Source organism: Onychostruthus taczanowskii, unplaced genomic scaffold, assembly GCF_017590055.1.
Source record: "Onychostruthus taczanowskii isolate IOZ18803 unplaced genomic scaffold, ASM1759005v1 scaffold12, whole genome shotgun sequence".
NCBI lineage: Eukaryota > Metazoa > Chordata > Aves > Passeriformes > Passeridae > Onychostruthus > Onychostruthus taczanowskii.
Genome location: NW_024498351.1, coordinates 4,542,966 through 4,566,835, shown reverse-complemented (window position 1 = coordinate 4,566,835; position 23,870 = coordinate 4,542,966). Strand labels below are relative to the sequence as shown.

At 43.2% G+C, this 23,870-nt stretch overlaps 1 protein-coding gene across 1 annotated transcript; it reads left to right on the top strand.

The window, feature by feature from the left end:
• The first annotated feature begins 1,419 nt into the window (after positions 1-1,419).
• TMEM154 (transmembrane protein 154) lies at positions 1,420-20,156 on the top strand. Its single transcript, XM_041395729.1, has 6 exons — positions 1,420-1,578; positions 9,838-10,149; positions 11,826-11,853; positions 13,008-13,093; positions 14,547-14,607; positions 18,479-20,156. The coding sequence occupies exons 1-6, from the start codon at positions 1,449-1,451 to the stop codon at positions 18,492-18,494; spliced, it is 633 nt and encodes a 210-aa protein (XP_041251663.1). The 5' UTR covers positions 1,420-1,448; the 3' UTR covers positions 18,495-20,156.
• The last annotated feature ends 3,714 nt before the right edge of the window (positions 20,157-23,870 follow it).

Sequence of the window (23,870 nt, the reverse complement as noted above, 5' to 3'; positions counted from 1 at the left end):
AAAACTGATGACCTATAAAAGCATCAGTGTGTTAAGAAAAATTATTAGCTGGAGAAACAGAGCAGCAATTGATCACTCCCCACCAATCTGAACAGAAAGAATCACCAGCTTTGACAAATTCCAGAACTCAGCAAATTCTGACCAGAAATCAGATTTTGACAGACTGATGTCTAGGGGAAGTACTATGAAGCTCCTACACTGTCATCATTCAACCCTCCTTCCTTAGACTACTACTGGAAAATTTTATGCAAGTATTTAAAATGGCTCTTACCTGGGATACTCCAGAGTAAAATCTGGAGTGCACACTCTCCTCAACTCAGAGAGATTAATTTTAGACCTAGCACTTATTTCTATAGTGGAACAACCCAATTCTGTGGTCCAACCACTCTCCCTGCTTGGGTACATGTATGGTTTGGATCCAGACCCAGATCCTGAGCCCTGGCTAGGCTCTCCCTATATAGCAAGAAGATTGAAAATGTTTGGTTTAATTTTTAAGTTCTCCATTGCACTTACTCACAGAGCAACACAGAAGAGGAAACATGTGGAAGCCCCTGGACAGCTCTTACGTGTTTCTGAGTGTGTGGACAGTGATGGGGTGGTGGGATAGAGGACAGGGCAGCACTTGGGGGGGCAACAGCCAAGGTCTGCTCACCCAGACAGAGACTGCCAAGGGGGAGCAAAAACAAAGAGGAGTGAGGAAGGGAGTCAGGATTACCTTCCCCTTGCCACCTCAATCAACCATGGCACTGTGGGTCCCCAGCCCTGCATCCTGGATTGAAATCTTCTTGTCCCCTGTCATCTGCAGACATTATCACACCAGTGTCACAGCACTTTCTCACTAAGCCACCTGCTCATAACAAAAAAATGATGTGGTTTTCTGCTTTTTCCTCTTCCTCTGCACAAACCAGCCCAGAATACTCAGTTGTAGGCTCCTAATGCCAGCCATTCATCCCATTTGCTGAAGACAGCTTACTTGGGGGCTGCCTTTTGGGATTGTAAATGCATGCAGTCTCCCACCCTCATGTGGGGGAGAATTACAGCTTGAAAACCAAGGCAGGAGGTGAGGCACTATTGAAATTTTCTTGCTTAATCACCCTGAAAAGTGACATAAAACCTTCCTACTTACATACATATATGATGTTTTGTGTCTGATTTGTATTTGTATGATCTGTGGCACTGTGTGTAGATGAAGATAGAAGGTAATAAAGTCAGGAGTGAAAGGAGAGGAACAGAGTGGGAGCTCTCTCACCTACAGCATAAAGGTGCCTCAGTCAAGTGTGTGCCTGAAGAGCAACTTCTGGTTTTTTTTTTTTTTTCTTTCTTTTGCAATCATTGCTCGCTTGACAGGCCCAGACGGAATTACATCACTTCCTAAAACCCATCAAAGAGAGTCCATCTCCTGAAGAAATGCAGCTCAGATGCTCCCCGGCAGGAAGCAGGAAATGTAGATGTTCGGGTGCAGCAGGGAGGCTGCCGGAGCGCCCCTCAGGTGGGAGCGCTGCCGGGGCAGCATGCGGAGCCCCGGGCTCATGGCCCTGCTCTCGGCCCTGGCGCTGGCTGCAGCATCTGCCGGCACTGGTGAGTACGAAAGCGCCTTTCGCCTGCCCAGGTGGGACCGCGTGTCTTGCCGGCAGCAATGGGACCAAGTTGGAGGGCAACACCCTCCAAGCTGAGCACAGGGAGGAGATCTGCGGGGACTTGCTCTCTGCTGCTTTTTGCTGTGTTTACCCTCTCTGTTCTCCCGTTTCCTCTTTTTTTTCAAACCTTTGACTTTTTTTTTCCCTTTGACCTATCCCAGAACAGCAGCAAACAAATCCTACGATTGCAAACTTTTCCTAAATTGCAGGTGTGGAGAGAACTGGAGTTTCCATGTTGACCACCGGGCATTTTGCTCCTAATTTTAGTTAGTTTTTGAACTTTTTTAAACCCCACACCCATATCATCAGTGTTTAATAGCAAAGTTAAAGGCAAAGCACCGCTTCCATTCAAAAGGTGGCTGCCGATTTCCGCAGTCCCGGTGCACTGAAACTGGTTTAACAAAGGAACAGCCGGTTCCGGAGACAAATATTTTGAACTCTCAGCTGCAGAACAAAGTGGTCAGAACCATGGATTTAGAAAAGAATCATAAACGGAAAAGCAGCTTGTGACAAAATGCTGGAGCACTGGGGTGTTGTTGCAGAGACTCTCGCTTGTTTGCAGGGGTCATTGGCTCCGCTGGCATTTTGGCAGCCAGCGGCTGAACATGACAGGCAGCTCTTGTAGTGAAACCTTGCTGAGGTAGTGCTTGTAAGCCTTTTGGGGTCAAACAAATCCCTGCCAGAAAGCCTTGGTATGGACTAGAAGTGTTTGCTGCCTCCGTGCTGCTGTGGCGAGCGGGAGCTCTACAGAAAGCAGGGAAAGAATATGGTCACTCTCAGATAGCACTAGACTTCTCTTAATGTCCTAAAATGCACTGCTGGAATTGGTGTTTCAGTGTGAGTGCTTTTTCCCCGAAAAACAGTACTCTAAGCAGGGTGCAGAGCTGGGCTGCAGGCTACTGGTGTGCTGCTGAGCTGCTTGCACTTAGGAGACTTGCTTAACTGTACGAGCGAGCTAAGTGAGGTATAAAATGGTTTGGGTTTGGCTGTGTTACTACAGCCCTGCTGCACTGCAGACATGTCAGGAAAATATGCTGCAAGCACTGAGTGTAGCTCAGAATCAAAGCAGTCAGAGGAACAAAAATCCTGCCATGGGCAAAGCTAAAGAGAGGTCCCAGGGAAATGGAGGAGTACAATGAAGGCATGAAGGCAATGCAGAGTGATCAGGCTCCTGCTTCTCTAGCTCATGTGCAGGGTTCTGAGAGCTGCTATTTCGTCACCACATCCCCATGGGGCGGGGGGGACATCTTCGCCCAGGGTCCCTCAGCTCATGACTGGGTGCACCCTGCCCTTCTCTGCAATGGGCATTGGGGGCTGCAGGAAGCGCCAGACAGATGTCACACACCAGGTGTGTGACTCCCCACACTCCCCACTTCCTACCAGTTGGTCCACCTTTAAATTCTGGTTGATTTTGGAACAGTTCCTCTTTGGGAGTGAGTCAGTCCTGCCAGAGCCCTTCCCAAGCCCTGTCAGCTCTGACTCTATGAAGACAATCCACAGTCATAGAGGAAGGAGAGGAGAGCACCCACCTTTGCTCCACATACAAAGGCGGTTTTTGCTTATTCAGCCAGCTCCAAAATGTACCTGGGGGCTTACTCTGACTGTGAGTGGGATGGGGAAGTTGTGAACCTGAGCCTTGGCAGTTAGGGGGGGGAATGAAACTGGTGGGGGGAAAGTTTATGTAGGGCTTATGTACTCCACAGGCACTGGTGGGTCAGGAACCCCTATGCTGAAGGCAGCCTCTCAGGGAGATCCTTTGCTCTCACCCTTCTTTGCTCACAGATCAACAGGGCAGGACCTTTAAGGGAGCTTTTTCACCTTTTGCCAGACACAGTCTTCACCTTTTAAGCAGTCTACTGTCTAGAGACCATTCAGAAAATAGGCAAACAGAGTATGATTAAATCTTGCAGCACAGAGAGATTAAAGTCTTTTTAAGTCCTGTTCCCTGTTCCTGTTCCAGAACCTCGTAAAAGCCTAGCCTTGCCATTTGGATTATGATTTATTGATGGTTTTCTCCCTGTGATGCTATAATCACTCTAATCCAGTAGCTCTAAGAGCATTCCTGAGGTCTCAGCTCTGGGTGCTGGCCTTCTCCCAGCTCCATACTGGGGGGATGTTGGAGTTTGCACCAGTTCCCTTCCCCTTGCTTTAATGCAGCCAGGAAGCCCTACAGGTAACAGAGTAGGGCATCATCTCTGCTGTAGGGGATGGTTCTCACTGCTCAGACTTGCAGCAGCCCTGAAGACCTACCTAGGTCACACCTAGGTGTGTGTGCTGACCCTAGCAGCAAGCATTAAGACCCTTACTATAGTTTATAGGAACATGCTCTGACCCTTGAGTCATTTCCCAGGCTAGGCCATCTCCCACTGCGTTCAATGAAACAGGTGGGAAATTACAGCATAAGTGGCCTGACACGGGGAGCAAGAAAATGTGTGAGGGAGAGGAACAGTAAAACTTGGTGATATCACCAAGTGGAAGAGCTGGGGTGGTTGCAGGCAGGGCTGTATTTTGTCTGTGTCTCTGTGCTATTGTTTTGAATTGTCATTCAAAGAAACACAGCTATCAAAGACTCAGATATTCAGCAGCTTGTACCACGAGTACAGCCAGTGACTCTCTCCTTGGCAGAGAAGCATCTTTTAGGCTGCCTCCCCTGCAAAGCCAGGTCTCCAATGGAGTAATAATTTTGACCTGTTCCCCCCTCGAATAATGAAATGAGAATGGGATTGAATCTGTTACAATCACCTGTTAAAATTTTCTAGCAAAGCAAAGCAACAATGTAAGAAATGAGGATTTGCTACATTTTCTTTTTCCAAAGTGCAGTGCCCTGAAAAGCAGATGCAAAATCCTTTCTACTGAACACATCAACCCCCACTATGTATTTGCTACCATTCCTCCATTTTAGCCACACACAAACATTCACTGTTTTTTATTCAACTCCTTCAGGGACATTTCAGAAAATCTCTCATTTACATCAGCAAGATTGTATACTAATTTTCAGTCAGTGACACCAGTCTCTTTTCCCTCAAGAGATTTTATAATAGCTGGGAAGCCTCCAGAGCTTTTGAATCTTTAATTTCATAGTCCTCCTGAGAGCAAGGAGCACTGAGGGTTTGGATCACAGTGAGGTCGCAGGAGTATCACAGATGCTGACCTAGAAGGCCATCAGATTAAGTAGAAGCAAATAAATACATCAATTCATCTGGAAAGCCTGCAGTACTCAGGGTGAGCAATGAGACTACAGGTTCGCAGTTTGACTCTAAGATGTGTGATTGAATTTGCCACACTGCCTGTTAATGCAGCACTTCAGCTGGATGGAAATACAGTGAGGAAAAGCAGTTTCCATCTTGTATAAATGAGCTTAAACAGTTGTTTCCTCTTTCAGGTTATACCTAGATAACGCTTTCTAAGCACCTAGTTTTAATAGGATCTTGTCTACAGATTAGCCACCCTGAAATGCTTGTGCTCCCTCATCAGAAGAGTATGCTCCCAACAGCTAGCCTGCAGGCTTTTAAGGATTCCTCTTCTAGCCAGACTGACAGGCAAGACCTGCCACAACAGGCAGCTGGGCAAGCCCTGGCCATGGCAAGGAACAGCCCTCCTTACAGCAACCTGAAATGTGGAGAGAGGAATAGTGCAGGGATGAGCCAAGCAATACACCAGAGGATCATACAGACTGTGTGGAGTGGTATGACTACACCACCAACAGAATGCGTGCATGGAGCAGAATGATACAGGATATGTAATTTTATTCCAGCTTTATAGCCTTTTCTTGTTCTGTCACCTTCTCGTGAGCCTTTCTTTCACTGCATTTTTATAGCTTATGGGAAAGTTTGGAGAAATAAAAATTTTCCTTTCAGACTAATAAGCCTAGCTATCCCACTGACATAGCTCTTGCTTTTTCTCTAGCTCATTACTTTTTCTTCTGTCAGTAGGCACTCTGGTGTAATTTGAAAAATTCCCTTGAGAGAACCCAGTCCTTGTGTCTGACGGCAAGGCAGCAGAGAGACTGATGGTTCTACAACAAAACTGAATGTGCTGACTGCCAGCTGTTTTCCTCTGCTATTTTCCTTTGCCTCACATCCAAGTGAATTCAGAAACCTGTTTGCCTGCTTACTTCATCAGGAAGCCCATATCACCACCTCTGAGTGCTGCAGCACAGAGGTAGAAATGCTGCAACAACAGAAATATTGTTTGTTTGATTGAGACATAATTTTTTGGACTCCAATCATGTAAAGCTGCTTGGTATATTCAACTACCTCTGTGTTCCACGAAAAGCACATTGGGAGCACCTCCAAAACTCAAGCAAAGTCTATCAGTGATCCAAGCATATTCTTAAAGTAAAAAATGCTGAGTAATACCTTATACCATGGTATCTGCATACAGGGCCATAGCTTTTTCATAATTTGTAAGAACTGTTAACTGAACATTTTTTGAGATGCTGCTAGTGCTTGCTCAAGTATTTTGTCCCTTGAGTTCTAGATTCTCTAATACCTCAACTAGGGAACTCTGAGAACTTCCTGACTTCGAGCTCCATCTTCTTAGCTTCCAGTTCCAGCTGTGCCCACCTCCCATCACGGTGGATTGCAGCTGCCTGACAGCCCCTTTACCTTCTTGTCTTGAAAGCATGGGAAGTGGCAATACAGGCTGGGCTGAAGCTGTGGTGTGTTCCCATCCACTTCCCTTAACTCAGGAAGAAGTCACCAGCATTCATGTCCCAGGTAGTCCAGACAAAGGTGAAGCCCATGTGGTTGTTGTATGAGTATTTGCTCCTTGGACAAGATGTGCAGAGGGATGAGTATATGGATGTTGGAATGTAGCCAACAGCATAAGGCTGAGCTCAATAAGAGAAAGGGCACAGGCTTTGCAAAGTCAAGGAGATATTTCTATGGTCACATGTGACTTGCTCTTTGTTACACTCCACTGGCCTTGCTTTTCCAGCCTTAATATCATGCTGTATTGCTGTAAGATTCCCATTTGCAGAGAGCTAGTAGATGTCTGCAAGATGAAACCACAGCTGACAAGACAGTTCATGGTATGAATTATCACTGTAAATCTGGCATGAAGAAAGTGTTTGAACAGCACCTCACAAAATCTCCAACTTTCAGATGTTCTTCTGCCCTGCTCCAAACCTTGTAATGCCCAACTTTAATTCAGCCCACCAAACAGCCACCCAGGCCAGCTGCAGCACAGCCCACTTGCTATTTTGAGCATTTTAAATTGAAACACTACGACAAATAGCACCTTGAGGTCTTGAGGTCAACCACCTGTGTCTCACTGGGTGGGTGGCTGTGGCAGGCGCTACAGCTGCACCGGGAAGCCTGAGCCCGACTTCCCTGCCGGGCTGGATGCACAGCTCCTTCCCTGATGCAAGCCTCTGGGCCAGCCCAGGTGCAGGCTGTGCTTTCCTACTCTGTAAAAAGGGTGATGTGTGGGTGGCCTGAGAGCGAGAGCAACTGCTGGGTGGCAGGTGAGGCATCCCTTGAGGCTGAGCTCTGCTCCTCAGAGGTGACGGGGGAGTGAGATGTGTTGAGGCAGCAGGTAAAATGCAGGAAATAAGAGCAATATCCTTGCAAGAACATCGTGCAATTGGCTGCCCTTCTGCTGAAAAATGTATTTAATTCACTCAGAGAGAGATCTCTGTAAGAGGAAATGGTGTTCCCAGAGAGATGGTGTTTTGTCCCTGGAATTATGCAAAGTGAAAAAAATACATGGCAGGAAGGTCACTCCCTGTGATTTGCCATTTTCTTTGCCTAGAGACTAGAAAAGGTAATTCTATTTCACTCAGAGACAAATGATTTGAAGTCTGCTTCATAGTTCAAAACAAGACAAAGTGGCAGAGATACTGGAAAAATCTCTCTCAGAAATCAAGCACAGCATACTCTGCAGCTGAAAGTTTATCACTGCAGTTAATGAGGTGTGACTGTTTGCTTTGCTTTAAAGCCACACCATGCTTCAGACATTTGAAAAATCCATTTTAGCTCTACGGATAAATGAAAAGTAAGGTATTTTCTCCACACCCTTCCCCTATTTTAAGCAACAGGCTTGTCCCTCTCGATATATCAAACGTGGCAGGCAGTGGGTTTCAAGGGCAATGGCTAGAGGAGGAAAGCGAAGCAAGGTCATGAAGAGGTTCAGTGAGGCTGCGGCGGGCCATCGCTCTGCCCGTGGCACAGTCCATCGTGCCACAGCCCGCAGCACTGACATCTCCCGCGCTGCCTCGCCGCGCTGCACAGCAGCCACAGAAACGGACTGGCTGCAGGCTCTGGGAACTACAAACTGCCCTGGAAAAGAAAAAGTCAAATGGCCAAACTAATAAGGGAGAGGAGCTCTCCCTCCTGTCCTCTGCGATAAGATGAAGGACAGGCAGCAGATCACGGGAAGGGGTGGAGCAGCACCTCAGGGGGTCGTTACCTGCAAGGGAGGCGAGATAGGGTTTTGCTCTACACTGAAATATTAAATACCGAAGAGACAGAGAGACTATTGATACAAAGTGCTTTGCCACAGAAGAGCTATCATTTTCATTGTCCTATTGTGCTGCAGGAGTCTGGTGACCTTCACAGTATTACATTAAGTATTCAAATTCTTTCCTAGTTTTTAGGAAAGGATGAAAACAATCAAATGCCTGTGTGATACATGCAGCATAAAAATCTAGATAAAACACTGCTGTCACACTCAAATAATTTTATTCATCTGAAATTGGGTTTCCTTGAATATGGTCTCATGAAATACTCATCTTCTCTTTGAGACAAATCTGGTGGGAGAGGAGATGCTGCCGAGTGGATTAAGCAAGAGATAGCGCTCTAATCCCAGTTTTTCTCTCTCACTTGGCACCCCTGGGAAGGACAGCATCCCTGTCCTTCTGATTCCTCATTTGTAAAATGGAGATGATAACTGCTCATCTCTCAGGGCCATTATGAAGATTAATGTGTTTACAAAAGCATTTAAAATGCTAAGTACTTTTGGTTCCAGTCCTGTGAGATTGGAAATGCCAGCACTGAGGTGCTGAAAACCTTAAGCTCTTGCTAACTCTTGTGGAAACTCTGGCTGCCCAGCACTTTGCAAGAACGAGGAGAAACATGTAATTGCAAAAGTCAAAAAATTCCGTCCTGCTTTATTGCATAAAATGACATGTGCACCATGCTAGTATTGTATCTGAAAGGGCAGATAAACAAAACTCCCATCATTTAATTTCATGCCAAGAAAATTATTGAAGGCTTTTCTGTTGTAATTTATCTAAAGGCTGATTCTTGCACCTTTGGCTACAACAGGATTTTTGGCATTTGCATAGAATACAGTAGCAGCCCAGAATTTGCTGTTCTTCTTCAAAGCTTTTAAACTCTGTGACAGTCAATAGACTCTTACATAAACACACAAAAAGCACTTGTTTCACTATTACCGACACAGCCAATTTTAGCCACTTTTCTTCTGAAATGTGTGATAATTGAAACCAGAACTGAGATCAAAGTTCAAAACCCCCAGTCTTAGCAGTCACGGGGAATATCCAGCACTGATGCTTTGCCACACACTCCTTCAGCCAGCCTGCAGAATCAGTCAGAGGAACAGTTCATTGGACCTGTATGCAGGGAGGTCCCCGTGTTACTACCACCTCTTCTAGTCCACGCAGATGGGGAAGTCAGCGGCTTTTGCATGCTTCAGACTTCCTTTTACGAACTCTGTTTTTCACAGTGAGACAAATTTAACAAATTTGAGAAAGGTACAGAAACAGGGAGATGAGTGAACTAAAGGCACTAGTGAACCAGGGATAATGGTCTCCCTGAAGGCAGTACCTAACTCCTTGGGTGAGGTGAGGGACATACGTCAGGCCAAGACTGAGAAGCCAAACAGGCTGGTGTGGTTTACTGAGAAGCAGAATAATTTCTCATGCAAGCAAGACCGGATGCCAACCTGCAGCAAAAGAAGTCTGTTTGTGCAAGGCAGCTGTGTGCAGAAGGTGACACATGCTGACGTGTACCAGTAAAAGTCAGCTGAAGAACATGGTCATGACTGGTAAGATTTTGTGATAAAGTTGAGGTCTAATTTTACATCCAATGCCCAAGACTTCCAATCTGTGTGTATGGGGCATCTGTTGGTTTTTTTTAATACATCAAATGGGAAGTAAATACTAAAGTTGTACACTGTGGCTCGCCGATAATACTAATGAAATTCTTAAAATGTTAAGTTGCCCTCGTATACTTGACAGATGCTGGAAATGATGGATCAGGAGATGGATCGATGATATTACCCACTTTTACAGCAACACATCTTCCTGCTACGGGTCCTTCGACCGTGGATGACCACGAGCCAGTACTTGTAACTGCAAGCACTGCTGAAAGCAGCTTTGATACACAGAGCTCTCCAAGTACTGAACTGAATGCTGTGAACGATGAGGACAGCCTGGAAGCAGCAGAACAGTCTATCTTGATATATGTTGTCCCTGTGGCACTGCTGGTCCTGCTGATTTTGTTGATCACATTTTTTGTAATGCATCATAAAAGGAAAAAGTCCAAGCAAGGTAAATTTTGTCTTCTTGTTCATCAAAAGGCTGTTTCTAGGATGTGTTCAACATTAACAGAGCATTATTTTGAGGCATGGGGTGCCACATTTAGGATGCCCTTCTCTGACTGTAGTTGCATGTTTAACAAGTAAGACAGGGATTCTCCCCAGCCAGCAGTACCTGGTCACACACTTCTCCGTGGGCAGGAGCTACTTCTGCTTCTGGGCACCTCCTGCTCATGCTGCCACACCCATGGGAGCCCTAGAACCAATCTCTGGCTCCTGGAAATGCTGAGAATGCTCAGGGATGCAACTGTGGCTGCAGATGCTTTTTCTGTCTTTATGCTCAAGGTGAAATTAATGCTTCTACTGCCCATAGTGCCCACAAGGTAAACCTGCTTGGCGCTTCAATAAAATAAGAACACGAAAAATAATTTTAAGGAACGATTTTAAGGAATCCTGATTCCATAGGATGGAGGCTGCTATGAAGACATCACAGCAAATGAGCTAGGTCAGACTACCTGGGTGCTGCAGTAAGGTGAGCAGTGCTTCAGGAAGGTGCTGTGATCTGTTAACAAAGGAATTGGTAACTTGGAGTGTCAAACCACAGGAGAACAAACTGAGGTGTCATAACAAAACCATATAGCTGGTAAGTGAAAATCTGAGATGATCATACCTACATGGTCAGAGTGCAGCTCTCAGCTCACCAGCATGCAGGCAGTGCACCACATTCAACACAGATTTAAAGTCAAGTTTTCAGGGCACTTTTAGGTTGCATTTGTCTGATCACTGAGTTTCCCTCTAACAAACTAGGAATTCGCACCCAGGCACCCAGTTACCTGCCTGTTTCTGGATGATTGAAATGCAAGTACACTCTTCAGAGGGTTAGGAAATGTGGTACCTTTCAGAAACACAATCTTAGGATCTCATGCCCTGTGCCAGCCTGGGATTTTGAGCATCCTCAAGGCTGGGGCAGATAGCTTTGTGGTTCTGGGGTGGCTCTGCAGTCTGGGAATGTGCTGGAACGACTGGGAGGTATCACCCGCTGGCAAGAATGAATTAAAAATAAGGTGATTTAAGACAGGTTTTTCAGTCACTTGATTCCTGGAGATGAAGATATTTATCAGAATTATGTCTGTGGCACCATTCCCCCCCCCCCATTTTTACTTTGTCTTGGAGTCATAAGTAGATTGAATCCCTTTTGACATCTGGCTAGTTCAGCTTCATTTGCCTAACTGAGATCTAATCTGCCATGCAGTCCAACTCCCTCCCACCCTTCTCCCCATGAGCAGCTCCCAGAGTCTCTAGACAGAGCTGAATTGCCCAAGTGCAATCTGTAGCAATGCCTCTAGTAAACAATATTTTTGCAGAAGTGGTTCCTTTTCAGCACATCTGTTTTGCTGAAGGAAGTGTGCATCTGCCCTGTCCTGCCCACTGCAACACCAACACTGGGCTTCCTCCCAGCATGGCTGAGCTAATAATGAGATGCTTTTAGATTCAAAAGAATGGGTTTCTCTAAAAATTGCAAACAGGATAAGATGTTTTGTCTTTCATCTGCAATTTAGTTTTTATGCCTTTTGAAAATGCAACCTGTTTTACTTGATGCTATTCAAGGCTTGTATGCAGTCTTGACCCTGTAAATAGAAAGGGTAAATATCATGCAGAACTATGAACACCAACTCTCTTCTTTTCCAGATGAGCTGGGAAGTGAAAATGTAAAAAGGTAAATTTTATGAATATCACTCTTTTAATTTTTTTTTTTTACTCTAACCTTTGTCTCCTTCACTGCCTCTTTTAATTTAGCTGTACACTAAACACCATTACTTTTTGCCATTGATTGAACTAGCAATCTCAACAGGTGGATAAAGTGGGACTTCAGTATGTGGCTGAAGTGTAAGACTAGAGCAGGAGAGCAAGAGTTAGTGGTGGCTGAGGCAAGGGCTGCCCCCCAGACACCCACAGCCCACAGCCCTCGCTGAGCCTGCTCTCAGGCACCTCCTGCTCCATCAGCCACAAGTGGTACAAGGTGCCCCATGAGCAAAGGGGATCAGCTCCCAGGCTCATCACAGGCTTTTGATATTCAGAATAAGCTCTGTGTCTTGCTCCCCTGTTTTTCAAGTTTATCTTCTTACTCAGAGGTAAGGCAGAAAGGCTTGCCTGCCTGCCACAGGAGCAATGCTTTGAAAAACAAGACAGAAGCTGTGTGGCTCTTCTCAGAGTCATCATTTTTATTGTTGCCTTTTATTGACCTCCATCTTGCTAATCAATGCTGAAAGTTCACTAATTGGCTCTATGAAGAAAAAAAAGTTTGCTTTTTTGCTGAAAACATATTTTCTATCATATGACTGCAGGAATGATAAGCAAAAGGAAGCTAAGCAGAGGCATTTAAATAAACACAACTCTCATGACCTTTCCTTTTGAAGTCACTGCAAATGTCAGTCACAGCTATGATGAAACTTTAGGCCTTCAGCTTTTAGTACTGGAGAAATGGCACTTCTGTCATGTATTCCAGGAGGGCAGGGACAAACTATCTTTTTTTTTTTAGTTTTCTATTTACAGCAGGGACAGTTTTCAAGAAGCTGCAATGATCCTGGGCTCTGGCATGTCTCTGGCTGCACTGAGTCCCTGTGTGCTCTGCCTCAGCTGGCCCTGCCTCTGCCCAGAACTGGCATCTCAGTGCCACTCCCTCTCATCTGTTTGTGACCCCTTGGTTCACACCCAGCGGGCTGACATCTCAGATTACTGGGCTAGGGTGGCTCTCCAGAGTTAATACATGTGTCTGGAATTACAGGAGAGTCACACAAAATCACTGCACTGTAAACTGTTTGAATTAAGCATTTTGTGTAATGCTTTTTTTCCTCCCTCTCTTCTCTCAAGTCCTATTTTTGAAGAAGACACACCCTCTGTTATGGAGATAGAAATGGAAGAGCTTGATAAATGGATGAACAGCATGAACAAAAATGGTACACGGTAACCCCTGTACTCCATCCTCCCTCTCTTGCCTGCTGACATAGATCCCATGCACAGGAAATCAATGGAAGGTGTTTTGTATGCATATCACTGCTTTCCCTACAACATTTTTAGTTGTGCTCTTGACTCCCTCCTACTAAAATAACTGAACAAATGTCAGGGGTAGATTTTTTCAGGGCAGTATTTTAGTTTGTGTGGGAGTTTATTTTTAATATGTGATAGAATCTCATAAATGTTTTCAGTTTCCAGTAGACATTTCTATTAAACACGCTTATAGCTGTGAATGTTATTTATATTTTTAAATACACATTTTAATGCTAAATACTAATTTCTCTGAAGCATCTAGTCCTTTCAGTCTCCTCCAGAATTTCTACACTTTTGTGCTCCACACTGAGGTATTGTAGAAGAAATATGCATTTGCTTGTAGTTCAGACCACCATTTATTTAAAATTGCTGCCAAGAGCCTATGAATATGCCCTTCCCCTTCCTTCAAGGCTATCAGCACATGGAGAAATTAGAACATGTGGTAACTACCAGCAGCAGCATCTTCAGCTGCCTTCTCAGTTACTTATGAGTACCTTGCATTTTTCCTCCCAGTTTTCTCCCAGGTGAATTCCCCAGTCAAAGTCTCTAAGGGGTCTGCGTTGCCCTTCCAGGGTGTCCTCAAAAAATGCAGATCTTCAGTAAACCATGAGTTAACCAAGGCCTGATTTTGAACCATGAACAGCTTTTCACTAAGAAATGCTGAAACACTGATATTTTTTTCATTCCTGGTCCTTTGCTTTCTATCCAAATGGCTCATTTGCCTGACCTACTAGGCATGCTTTTTTTTTCAGGACATCAAGCTCTTTGGAGCATTTCTTTGCATTAGCACAGTGCTCCACATGATGGGGTTTTGACCTTTGTGGCCTGAAAGCTTTTACAGAAAACATGTGCTAAGTGGCAGTAGTGAAAGGGAGGCATTAACTGTACTACATGGTGAAAAAGTGGTATAAAATATATTTTAAAATTTTGTGGAGAGAAGGGAGCAAGTATTTTATGTACTTCTGTGTGTGTGTGTGTGTGTGTGTGTGTGTGTGTGTTATAGTGTTCCCTAAACTCCAGCCCCAGATCCCCAGCTGGACTATAAAGATGAGGTGTCACTGTCAGCAGTGGAAGATTAACAAACAGCTCTCCCTGTGGCAGTGTGTAGGAGACAGTGCTCAAAAGTGGCTCATTTGTATAGGTGTACATAAAGAACTGGAACATATAAAATAAATTGTGGCGATACCTACCAAAGGGGAGGAGGTGTAAGATTCATGCTATGGGGACCATAGGGTGCAGGAGTGCATCTGCAGATCTGTATTCTAGAGTAACTATGTGATAAAACTTCATGCATTTTTGAAATAAATGTAGAAGAACTGCCAGAGTAGAGTAACTATAGTCTTGTTTCTTACCCTTTTCCAGGTGACTGTGAATGTTTACCTACTGTAAGAGAAGAAGAAAAAGAATCAATTGCCAACCCAAGGTACTTTACTTCATTCTATTATTTGAAGAAATATGGTCAGTGTCATTCTAAAATAAATTTTTTGTATGTAATTATAGAATTAGTCTTTGGTCCATTTAAGTTTTAAAATTTTTATATAGAGAAACTATGACTTAAACTAAAGGCTTGACACTTATTTCTATACAGGTCTCTTCCTGTAAACCGCACTGCTAAATAATCTTACAGTTGTAAAGTGGTGCAAGACAGACAACCAGATGGCACAGATGGAGTTTCACTCACTGATCAGACTTTAATCACAGTTTCCCAAGGTGTTAATACAAGCATTCAGCATAGCTTCCTTGGCACCCTTCAGCAAAGGCACCCAGTTCCCCTCTGCCACCTGGTGCCTATAGGTTCTCGGGAATCACTGCCAGATGTTTTGGCTGGAGCTGTGACCTGACAGACAGGGGCTTGTCTGACTCCAAGGAAAAAAATGAGAATGAGAAACATGAAGATCTCCCTGGTACCCCCTTGCAGCACTCCCCCAGGGCTGGCACTAGTTGATAGTCCAAGCAGAGATCCCAGTGGGATGCAAAACCACAATCCCGACAGCTTGTAAACTTAAAATCTTTCTGGTTGGTTTCCTGAGTATTTTGGCCAGAACTCCTAAACCCTTTGCAATTTTCCCTAATTAAAAATTCTGGTTCTTGTTTCCAGCTGGAAACAGGAGGCTGTACATTGCCCTTGCCTGCACCCTTGTGTTGCAGCTGCATTTTGAGGAGTGGGCAAAGCAGCTTCTCTGTGCCAGGTTATGATAACAAACAAGCCACCCTGTGTGCCAAGAAATGCCTGGTGCAGTGGAAGCAGTGATGCAATCAGGCAAGGCCAGGAGCAGGGACAGGACCTAGGTCTGCTTCCCATGGCATCAGATAATTCCACTGACCATGCCTCTCTGGCAGAATTGCACCTTCTGCAGTAGACTGTCACAATATTCCAATCCTTTTTTCTGAATTTCTTTGCTCAGGAGTGAAATAGGGATGTAAAATCATCACTGCTGCAGAGTTTGCAGCTGAGTTGCTCCAAAGCTGCAGTTTCAGAGGAATCTTTGGATGGGGCTTGTGCACTGCAGCCACTTGTATAAAAAAAGGTTTCTTTTTACACCTATTGCAAGTGAAACCAATGCTGTTGTTTTAGTTCAGTTTTGTTTAAAAAAGAAAAAAAAAGCTTAGATTCTAGGTTTCAGATGCAAGCAAGCACATTAATTTTACCCTTAGCAACTGGAAAAGATCCTGGATTTGTTAGCCATCTGGGTCTTCCCTTCCTGCTGCTGAATGATAACTCAGAGGGGGGAAAATTGTTAAGGAGAGGCAGCTGCAGAGCAGCTCTCTAAAAGCAGATTTGCTGAGCATACCACTGACTATAGCAGGGAGTACAGCACAAAGGATGCTTCAGCCATAGGCTAACACTGGCAGAAGTCATACTGTAAAAGGCTTTTTAGGCACAACACGACACTTAGCATCAAGTTTACTTTCCAAATCGTTAACAATTCATTTTAAGGAAAATAAAAAAAACCAAAACCCATCATGGCCTACCAGCTTGAGCTGACATTTTACCATCCTTGCTAAAGGAGTGGTTTTGTACTGGATTTGCATTAACCTCATCAGAAGAAGGGGGTTTTGCTTCTGTCTATCAAAAGGCATCTCTGGGCTACACCCTACCTCAAGCTCCTCACCTGTAAAACAGAGTTATTTTAGAACACTACAGTGAGGTTTAAGCCTTGATACCAAAAAGCAACCCTGCTCAGATAAGTATGCTTCAGTCAGAGCAAAGGCTCACACATTATTTAAGCAAATTTCTTGTAAATGGTATCTTAGAATCAGACTAGATTAGAGAAATTTATGTCTCTAAATTGTAGAAAGGCAAGCAAAAGCAAATAAAAATAGGAGATTTATCTCTAAAACATTCAGAGCTTCTCAGACAATGGATATTAGTTGAATACAAAGTGCAAGAATATTAGATTCAATTTAAGATTCTGAAAGACTACTTTGTTTGGGCAAAATTCTTCTAAAATTAAGGTAATTTATATTTTAGATCTTATTGATATTTCAGTATGGGAAACATTTCAGGCCTCACTGAACAGAGATGGTGCTTTCTTGCATCACAAAGATGCTGAGGGGGAGTTTATCAAGACCCAAATCTCTTGAACTATGAATGATTTTGATATAATTTTTAAAACATACGAGACAAAACATTTAAATAATGACAATTTGACATTTCCAGAATGAAGGTTGTTCCAAAACTACTCTTCAGAGTAAGTGGATTTTTAATATAAAAATTTTTGAAAGTTTGACGAACAAAACTGTGTGGCAGTAAAGTATTTCTATGTTGAGTGTCTCCCTTACTCCAAAGCTACTTCTTCCAATTTCATTTAGCATGAAATTTTGAAATATGCTTCATTTCGAAGTGAAAAGATATTACAAATGGCAAGAATTCTGGGTAAACAAACAAAAAATTTCTGTTTATTTGCAATTGGACCTTATCAGTACAAGATCTGATACTTTTCCCAACCAAATTCTTAGATGAATAAATAATATCAGAAAGAGAATTACATACAGATAAATAGATGTTTTCAGCAGCTCTTTTGAGCAGGGAAAGTGGAAGACTAAGAAATAAAATGAAACAAAGCTATAATTATGGCAAAATTTGTACTCATGAGCATTAAGGCTGCACATTTATGCAAAGGAGGCAAGATACAACAGCCTGGGCTCCTTGATAGGTGGAGGTCACCTCCCCTGGCCTTGTAGGCTAAGTTACAAACATAACTTATGCTGTATAATGTATATGGGGATGTATATGTATATGCATGTATATACATAATGTATAAATGTATACACACATTTTCAAAATTCAAATACACTTTTCAAAATGTGTATAGTTGAATCCAAACCTCTTGCGTTTGAAAGCTACTGCCAGAATCCTGATTGTGCCTGAGCACAGCATTGCAACCTCCCCCCCACCAGCCCCAGCTGCCTGGGGCCAGGGCTCCCATCCTGTGCATGCAGGAGGGAGCAGGCAGTGCGTGCAGGGGCAGCAGGCAAGGGCTCATCATCTGTGGGGCACAAGGGGGTAGAAACCAATCTCTGCTCCAGGGACCTTCACTGCTCCAGAAAAATAAGTGCAGGCTGTCCCCTTCACAGCATGGGTCATTCCACCTTGTAGGGGGTGGAATACAAGCAATCCCCCTATGCTTTATCACCTGAGAGGTTTGGTTTGTCTTGGGTGCTGCTGGGCACCCTCCTAGTTTTTCTGTCTGAAAAAGGATGACTCCTTCCTATGGAGAAATGTTTTGGGTGGATGGTAGGGCAGCACAGAAAGAAGTACTGCATTCCCAGGATGTGCCTCAATTTGGCAAGAGACTTAAGAAAACATGTAAAATATTAAGATTATGAGTGGCCCTTTTAGCTTCAGAGGTGGTTTAAAACCCTGCTGTTATCCCTGCTGACTGAATTCAAATCAGACCATGTAAGCTGTTACATTTTTTAACATTGTCATGAGCCAAACATTATTAAGAGCGTGCTAGGGAGCAAGCCACTTGGGCAGAAACCAGTGGGACAAAGACAAAATGCACCTGTTATGAGGTCAGCTGTAAACCAAAAATTCTAAAGTTACCCTCAGCTGAGGAAACAGAGCCAGCAGCAGGAGAAAGGCTGTGCTGGGCAGCCATGAACCATCAGCCAGGAATCAGAGCAGCCCTTGCTGCCAGCATCAGTTCATCCATTACATGAGTGACAGATTTATTTTCTGGTAACACCTTCTCATGAACTCTAGAGATACTCTTGCATGTTATTTCCTGCTGAGACAACTAACCCAACAGCATGACACTGGTGTTTTTTTCTCTTCCCTGTGTACACAGTGATGGTGAATCATGAAGTCCTCAGGACAGCAAAGAACTGGCTAAAGGGATGCAGCACATAAGCTCATCATCCCCCAGATATTGGAAGAACTGGATTTAAATATAATTCATCTCAAAAGGCCAGAGGAGCAAATGCTTTTGTTGTGTCCTGCTTTATATGGTCTTCAGAAAGGAAACATCACCAAGGGAAAAGAAGAAAAGGAAGAGAAGAAAAAAAAAAAAAGAAAGAAAAGAAAATAAGAAAAGCACTGTAGCAAGATTAAGGAATGATTTAAGTTATTTTTGCAATGAGATTCACCACAAATCAAGAGAAACCCCTTTTTCACTCCTGCTAAAAGTTCTCAAAGTAGTCCATATTTCTGTCTAGTTCTGCAGTTGTGTATTGTGCAGCACTTAAAACCAATTCTGTTCCAAATTTGGCGGGTTTCTTTGTTTTTGTTTGGTTTTGTGAGTGTTTGTTTCAGTGTCCATAATTCTGGACTGCCCTGGTTTGGTGGATGTGAAGCTCATGCCTATGCAATGTTTATTTCTCAATTTGCTTTTTCTGAACAGCGCACCGATTTGCACAGGACTGCTGTTGGGAAGGTACCAGGCTAGGACTGACAGACCAGCTCTGAGGACAGACAGCAGCTGAAAAGCCTCTCAAAGGAATAGCCAGAAGTGACTGCAGCCCAGCCGGGGCACAGGGTCTGCAGAATGCTTTTTGCTTTTCAGAGTAAAGGGCCTGTAGAAGCGACAAGTATTATTTTGAGACTGCCTTTCAGTTTGTTATCTCCACAGATGAGCGCCCTGGGCTAGCTCTCCCTGTCTTACTCTTCTCCCTGCCCAGGGCTGTTCTCTAACCACCTACTTCAGGAATATTCAACTTAAAAACTTCTTCTTCTTCTTCTTCTTCTTTTTTTTTTTTTTTAATGAGTGAGGTTGAAAAATGGAGCAATTCAGTATTCACCTTAAATACAGATTTAGATAAGCATGTGTTATGCATAACTACTTGGTCAAGGTTTTCAGATGCACGAGGTTTTCTGCTGCTTCTGTTTTTAAATACTGAGACTGCAATATCTGAAAGACAAGGACTTCTAAGTATGCCCAGTCACTTTTAGTTACAACGAAAAAAAATCAGACTCCTGGGATACCTCAAGGTGGGAATATGGATGTTGTAACTACTGTGTCCATTGATTTTAGATAGCATGTCCTTAGGGATGTAGCTTAAATATGTAACACACATAAAAATGGATCCTTGTCTGGGCAAAGTTTCTCTTGCCTTATTTAAAATAGCAGTTTCATACCCTACCATATCTTATAGCCTCATATTCTATTTAAATATATAATGCCTTCCCATTGAATAGATGTTTAATATGATCAGGTTTTTTTGCCTGCAAATAATTCTCTAATAAGTTACCATGCATAGCTTGATTAAAGAGAGAAAAAAGCCCCAAGCCTCTGTGATGGCACCTAAGTATCACTAACAGCTGACAAACACAGAGGATGGTTCAGCAGTAACCTGAAGATGCCCAAAACAGAGAGACTGGGTTTTTTTTTAATGGTACAAGGTAAAAGGCTGTATTTTAAGACCAGCTGTGTGGTTGGAGGGCAGCAGTTCACAACACCAGTGTCCAGCAGTGACTCTCACCACACCATGTTCCTGTCCATACAGCTCTGTGTCCAACAGCTGCTGCCTTCTCCCTGAAGTACAGATAGACATGAAGAATAGGAGTCCTTTCCTTTCCTTTCCTTTCCTTTCCTTTCCTTTCCTTTCCTTTCCTTTCCTTTCCTTTCCTTTCCTTTCCGTTTGTTTTTTTTTTCTTTTTTCTTTTGAAAATAAACCAACTCCCAAAGGTGACATTGAATGGCTTAACTCAGTTCTGGCACATTGGTGACCCATCACCCTGTCTGAGCCACACATTGGTATTAGTGCAATGCACCAACTCGGTTTGCTGAGGCATCTGAAAAGAGACTGTGCTGTGGATGTTGATGGTTTGGGGTTAATGTTAATTCTAGATGGTCCTTCTCCCAAATAAAAGTCTGTACGGTTCCAAATAAGTTTCTCAGAGATTAAGTTTCACTTATATATTTTACTTTTCAAGTTTACCTTGAGAGAATGTATTTTCTGTAAACTTATGCCATTAAGTGTTTATTCTTATTCCAGTGTTCATCACTGATTAATCTCTATATAAAGCTTTAAAATCAATTTTGTCCAGAACTCATGTCTAAGTTCGAGGTTTTTAATTATTCATGTCACTTCGCCTCTCTAAATTCTGGCATGCTAGAGAATTTATTTGCCCCTTCAGGAACTTTCCTCAGCATTTAGAAATACAAAACAATGCTTTGGGCACTTCCTTGGCCAATTCTGACAGAAATTTTCTCTATCTGCTGATTTTTAAAAGTCCAAACTTAATATATGCTGCGTTACTATTGAAAAATGTGCCATTGCATCAAATCTCACCTGTCATTAGGTCCTGTCCTCCTTGTGTGAAACAGACCGAGGGTGAAGCAATTTGCATTTCAGTACAGTTATGGATATTTCTAATAGATTCCCTCAGCACTAGACAAATACAATTTTTAGTATTTCACTCTTTCCTGAACATTTATACATCACTGTTTTTCTCCCCCTAGCCTTAAACTATGGAGGGGATCACTCATTTATCTGATTCCCCAGCCCAGCTCCGCACTGCTCCATTCCACCCCACTGGTCTCTCTCTTTGATCATCACTTTCACACTGAGGTCTGCATTTGCCACAGCCACTGCCCAACACCTCACTTACACCCCAGGTTTAAGGGTGCAGCTGCACCATGGGCACTGCTTTGGCCCCTCTCCTCCCTCACCCCATTTGGTATTTCCCCCTTCTGCTTGCCCATGTGCCCTTGCTGTCCTGTTTGTTTTATACTTTTCATCCATTCCTGGTCATTTCCTTTTGCACAGTTTTGCCTCAGTACTTTAATTTTGTGGGTGGTTTGAATTACAGGGGATTTAGGCCATTTCACACCTACATTAATACAGCCAAAACATTATAATATTCCAGTTCACTAGTATTAGCTGTACACCTTCTGTTGATGCACCTTCATTTTCCCTAAATCATCCACACAGTCAGGTCCTCTAACCCACAAAATAATAAGGAGAGCAACCAGACAGCAGATAAGATAGCAGCAAACTCTCAAAATTATTTTATCAGTGTGCACTACAGAGTATTTAAGCCTCTGTGGTAATATCCTCATCGTCAGCCTGATCTGAGCCAACCCATCTCACCATCACCTTGCAACATCTACCAGTAACTGCTAAGTTATCATCCCTCAGTAGAAAATGAGAAAAAGAATGGAAACAGGAAGTGTCTCCATTGTTCTAAAATGCTTCATAAATGTGATGATCCCAAAGGAACTGATACCTCTTCTTCCATTTTCTTCAATAATTTCAGTAGTTATCCAGCACTTCCAAGACAATTTGACATCTCATTTACAGTGTGAGGCCTTTTTGTCCTGCAGAAAAGCTACAGATCCAAAGGAGGATTTGTCTGATTTCTTACTACGTATACACAGGTAATAAGAAGGGTAATTAAGAACCAACACCTCTCCTAGATATGCCAAAAATCACTGTACTAACAAAATAGAAATAACTCCTCCATAAAGTTACAAACATAAGGTTGCTGGTATTACCAGCAGCTAATTAATTCAATAAGAGTCCTGCACTTGTAAAGCACATATCCCTAACATTAACCTCAGCAAAAAGGAACATTCTTTTAGTTTCCACATAATCATAAATTATGGTTTTGCAGATAACTCTTGGTCTGAGATTAAAAAAATAAATTTTTTTTTGTAATTTTAAACTCATTGGGGGAACATTTGTTACCTTTCTGATGTGAGACTGCTGTGTATTCAACTGTTTTATCAAATAGCTGTTTCAAATTATTTTGTAATGTAAATATTTGAAAGACACAATATTACTTAATTGTACATAAGAGTTTGAGATTTTAAACAGCTTGTTCTAATAAAGATTTTAGTGTCTACAGGTTCTGTTTTTTCCATAGTCCTGCTAATCCACTCAAGTCTATGGATGCTAATTACCTGTTATTGATGCCACAACTACTCAGGCCTGAGAAGATGTGCACAGCTGGATATGGTGCATAGATATCTTACTCTTGTCAGCTCTCTAAAATTCAAACAAAGCCAAAAAAAAAAAAAAAAAAAAGATAAAGGTGCTTTATATTTAGTTATATTTGTGTTGGGATATTTCAGATTGTTTATATCAATGGATCAATTCCGACTCCAGGGAATGTAGTGAATTACTCCTATGATTTGTCCTTGGATGATTGTTGCCATCTTTCTTTAATCATCAATCATTTCTCAGGTTATTTGAGTTAAAACACTCAAATGGGAGTCTCCTATTGCTAAAGCAATTTTCAGTGGATTTAAGGGAAAAGGAAGAAAAAAGATTAAAAATAGACACATATTTCCAATTAGAGAATTAGAAAATATTAATAAAGTAAAGCATTACTTTCATCTATTTTTGCCTCAGACAATTTCACTAGAGAGGTGTTTAATGGCCTGGGAGTATCCAGAAAGCTTGAGACAGTGTTTATTCTGTTTAATGCTCTTTAAGCTCAAACACCTCAATACGAGAGCATCATAGCAATGACCAGGCAGAAACAAGTCACCTCTCTCTCTCTCTCTCTTTCCTAGACACCTCATCAGCAAGACACTTGTCTATGGTACAGCCTTAGAAATCTGCATTTTGGGGCAATGCCTGTCTAGTTCTCAAGGGAGGTGCAAAAGAGGACTTGTCTACGAAGTCCCAGAAAGTTGTGACACCTTAGGGAGTAACACAGTTACTCTCCCGTCCCCAGGCACTCGCTCTTGCCCCTCTCTCCCCTCCTAGCACCATCGTGCTGACCCGCAGGGGGCCAGGGGCTCCTCAAACATGGACTGAAAGAAGGCTGGAAGGGGTCATGGGAGACCTGGCTTAGCAGGGGGGTTTGAGAGGCGAGAAAAGGACACATCCTGCACCAACATTATCAGCAACAAACGTGGTAATACATCCCAAGCACTTTCTGTTTTAGCTTTAAGAATGGTTAAAGTTGTACTTTCTGTGAATATCAGTGACAATAGTAGCAGCGTGGTCTGACACCACAGCAAAGGGCAGCACCAGCTGAAGACTCCCATTCCCTTCCAATGAGGTTGTTCCAGGTTTTGTACTGGATCGGTTCTCCGGCCTCATTTTGAGCAGGATCTCACAAGTCCAGTGAACTACTATAAACAGGTGAATTATGCACCAAAGCAGCATCTTTCCAGACGGTGCCTGGAATCTCGCCCAGCTCTCAGTAAAGGAGCATTTTTGGTTTGCTGGGGTCTCTCCCAGCCGTACCTCGGCTCAGGGCACCCGCTTTGCCCTGCCTGGATGCAG

What these genes read in the sequence shown, in the direction of transcription:
- TMEM154 (XM_041395729.1), top strand. Translation starts at nt 1,449, where the DNA reads ATGTTCGGGTGCAGCAGGGAGGCTGCCGGAGCGCCCCTCAGGTGGGAG. An exon ending in TGCAGCATCTGCCGGCACTG is followed by an intron (nt 1,579 to 9,837) that starts GTGAGTACGAAA and finishes TATACTTGACAG; the next exon opens with ATGCTGGAAATGATGGATCA. An exon ending in GGAAGTGAAAATGTAAAAAG is followed by an intron (nt 11,854 to 13,007) that starts GTAAATTTTATG and finishes TCTTCTCTCAAG; the next exon opens with TCCTATTTTTGAAGAAGACA.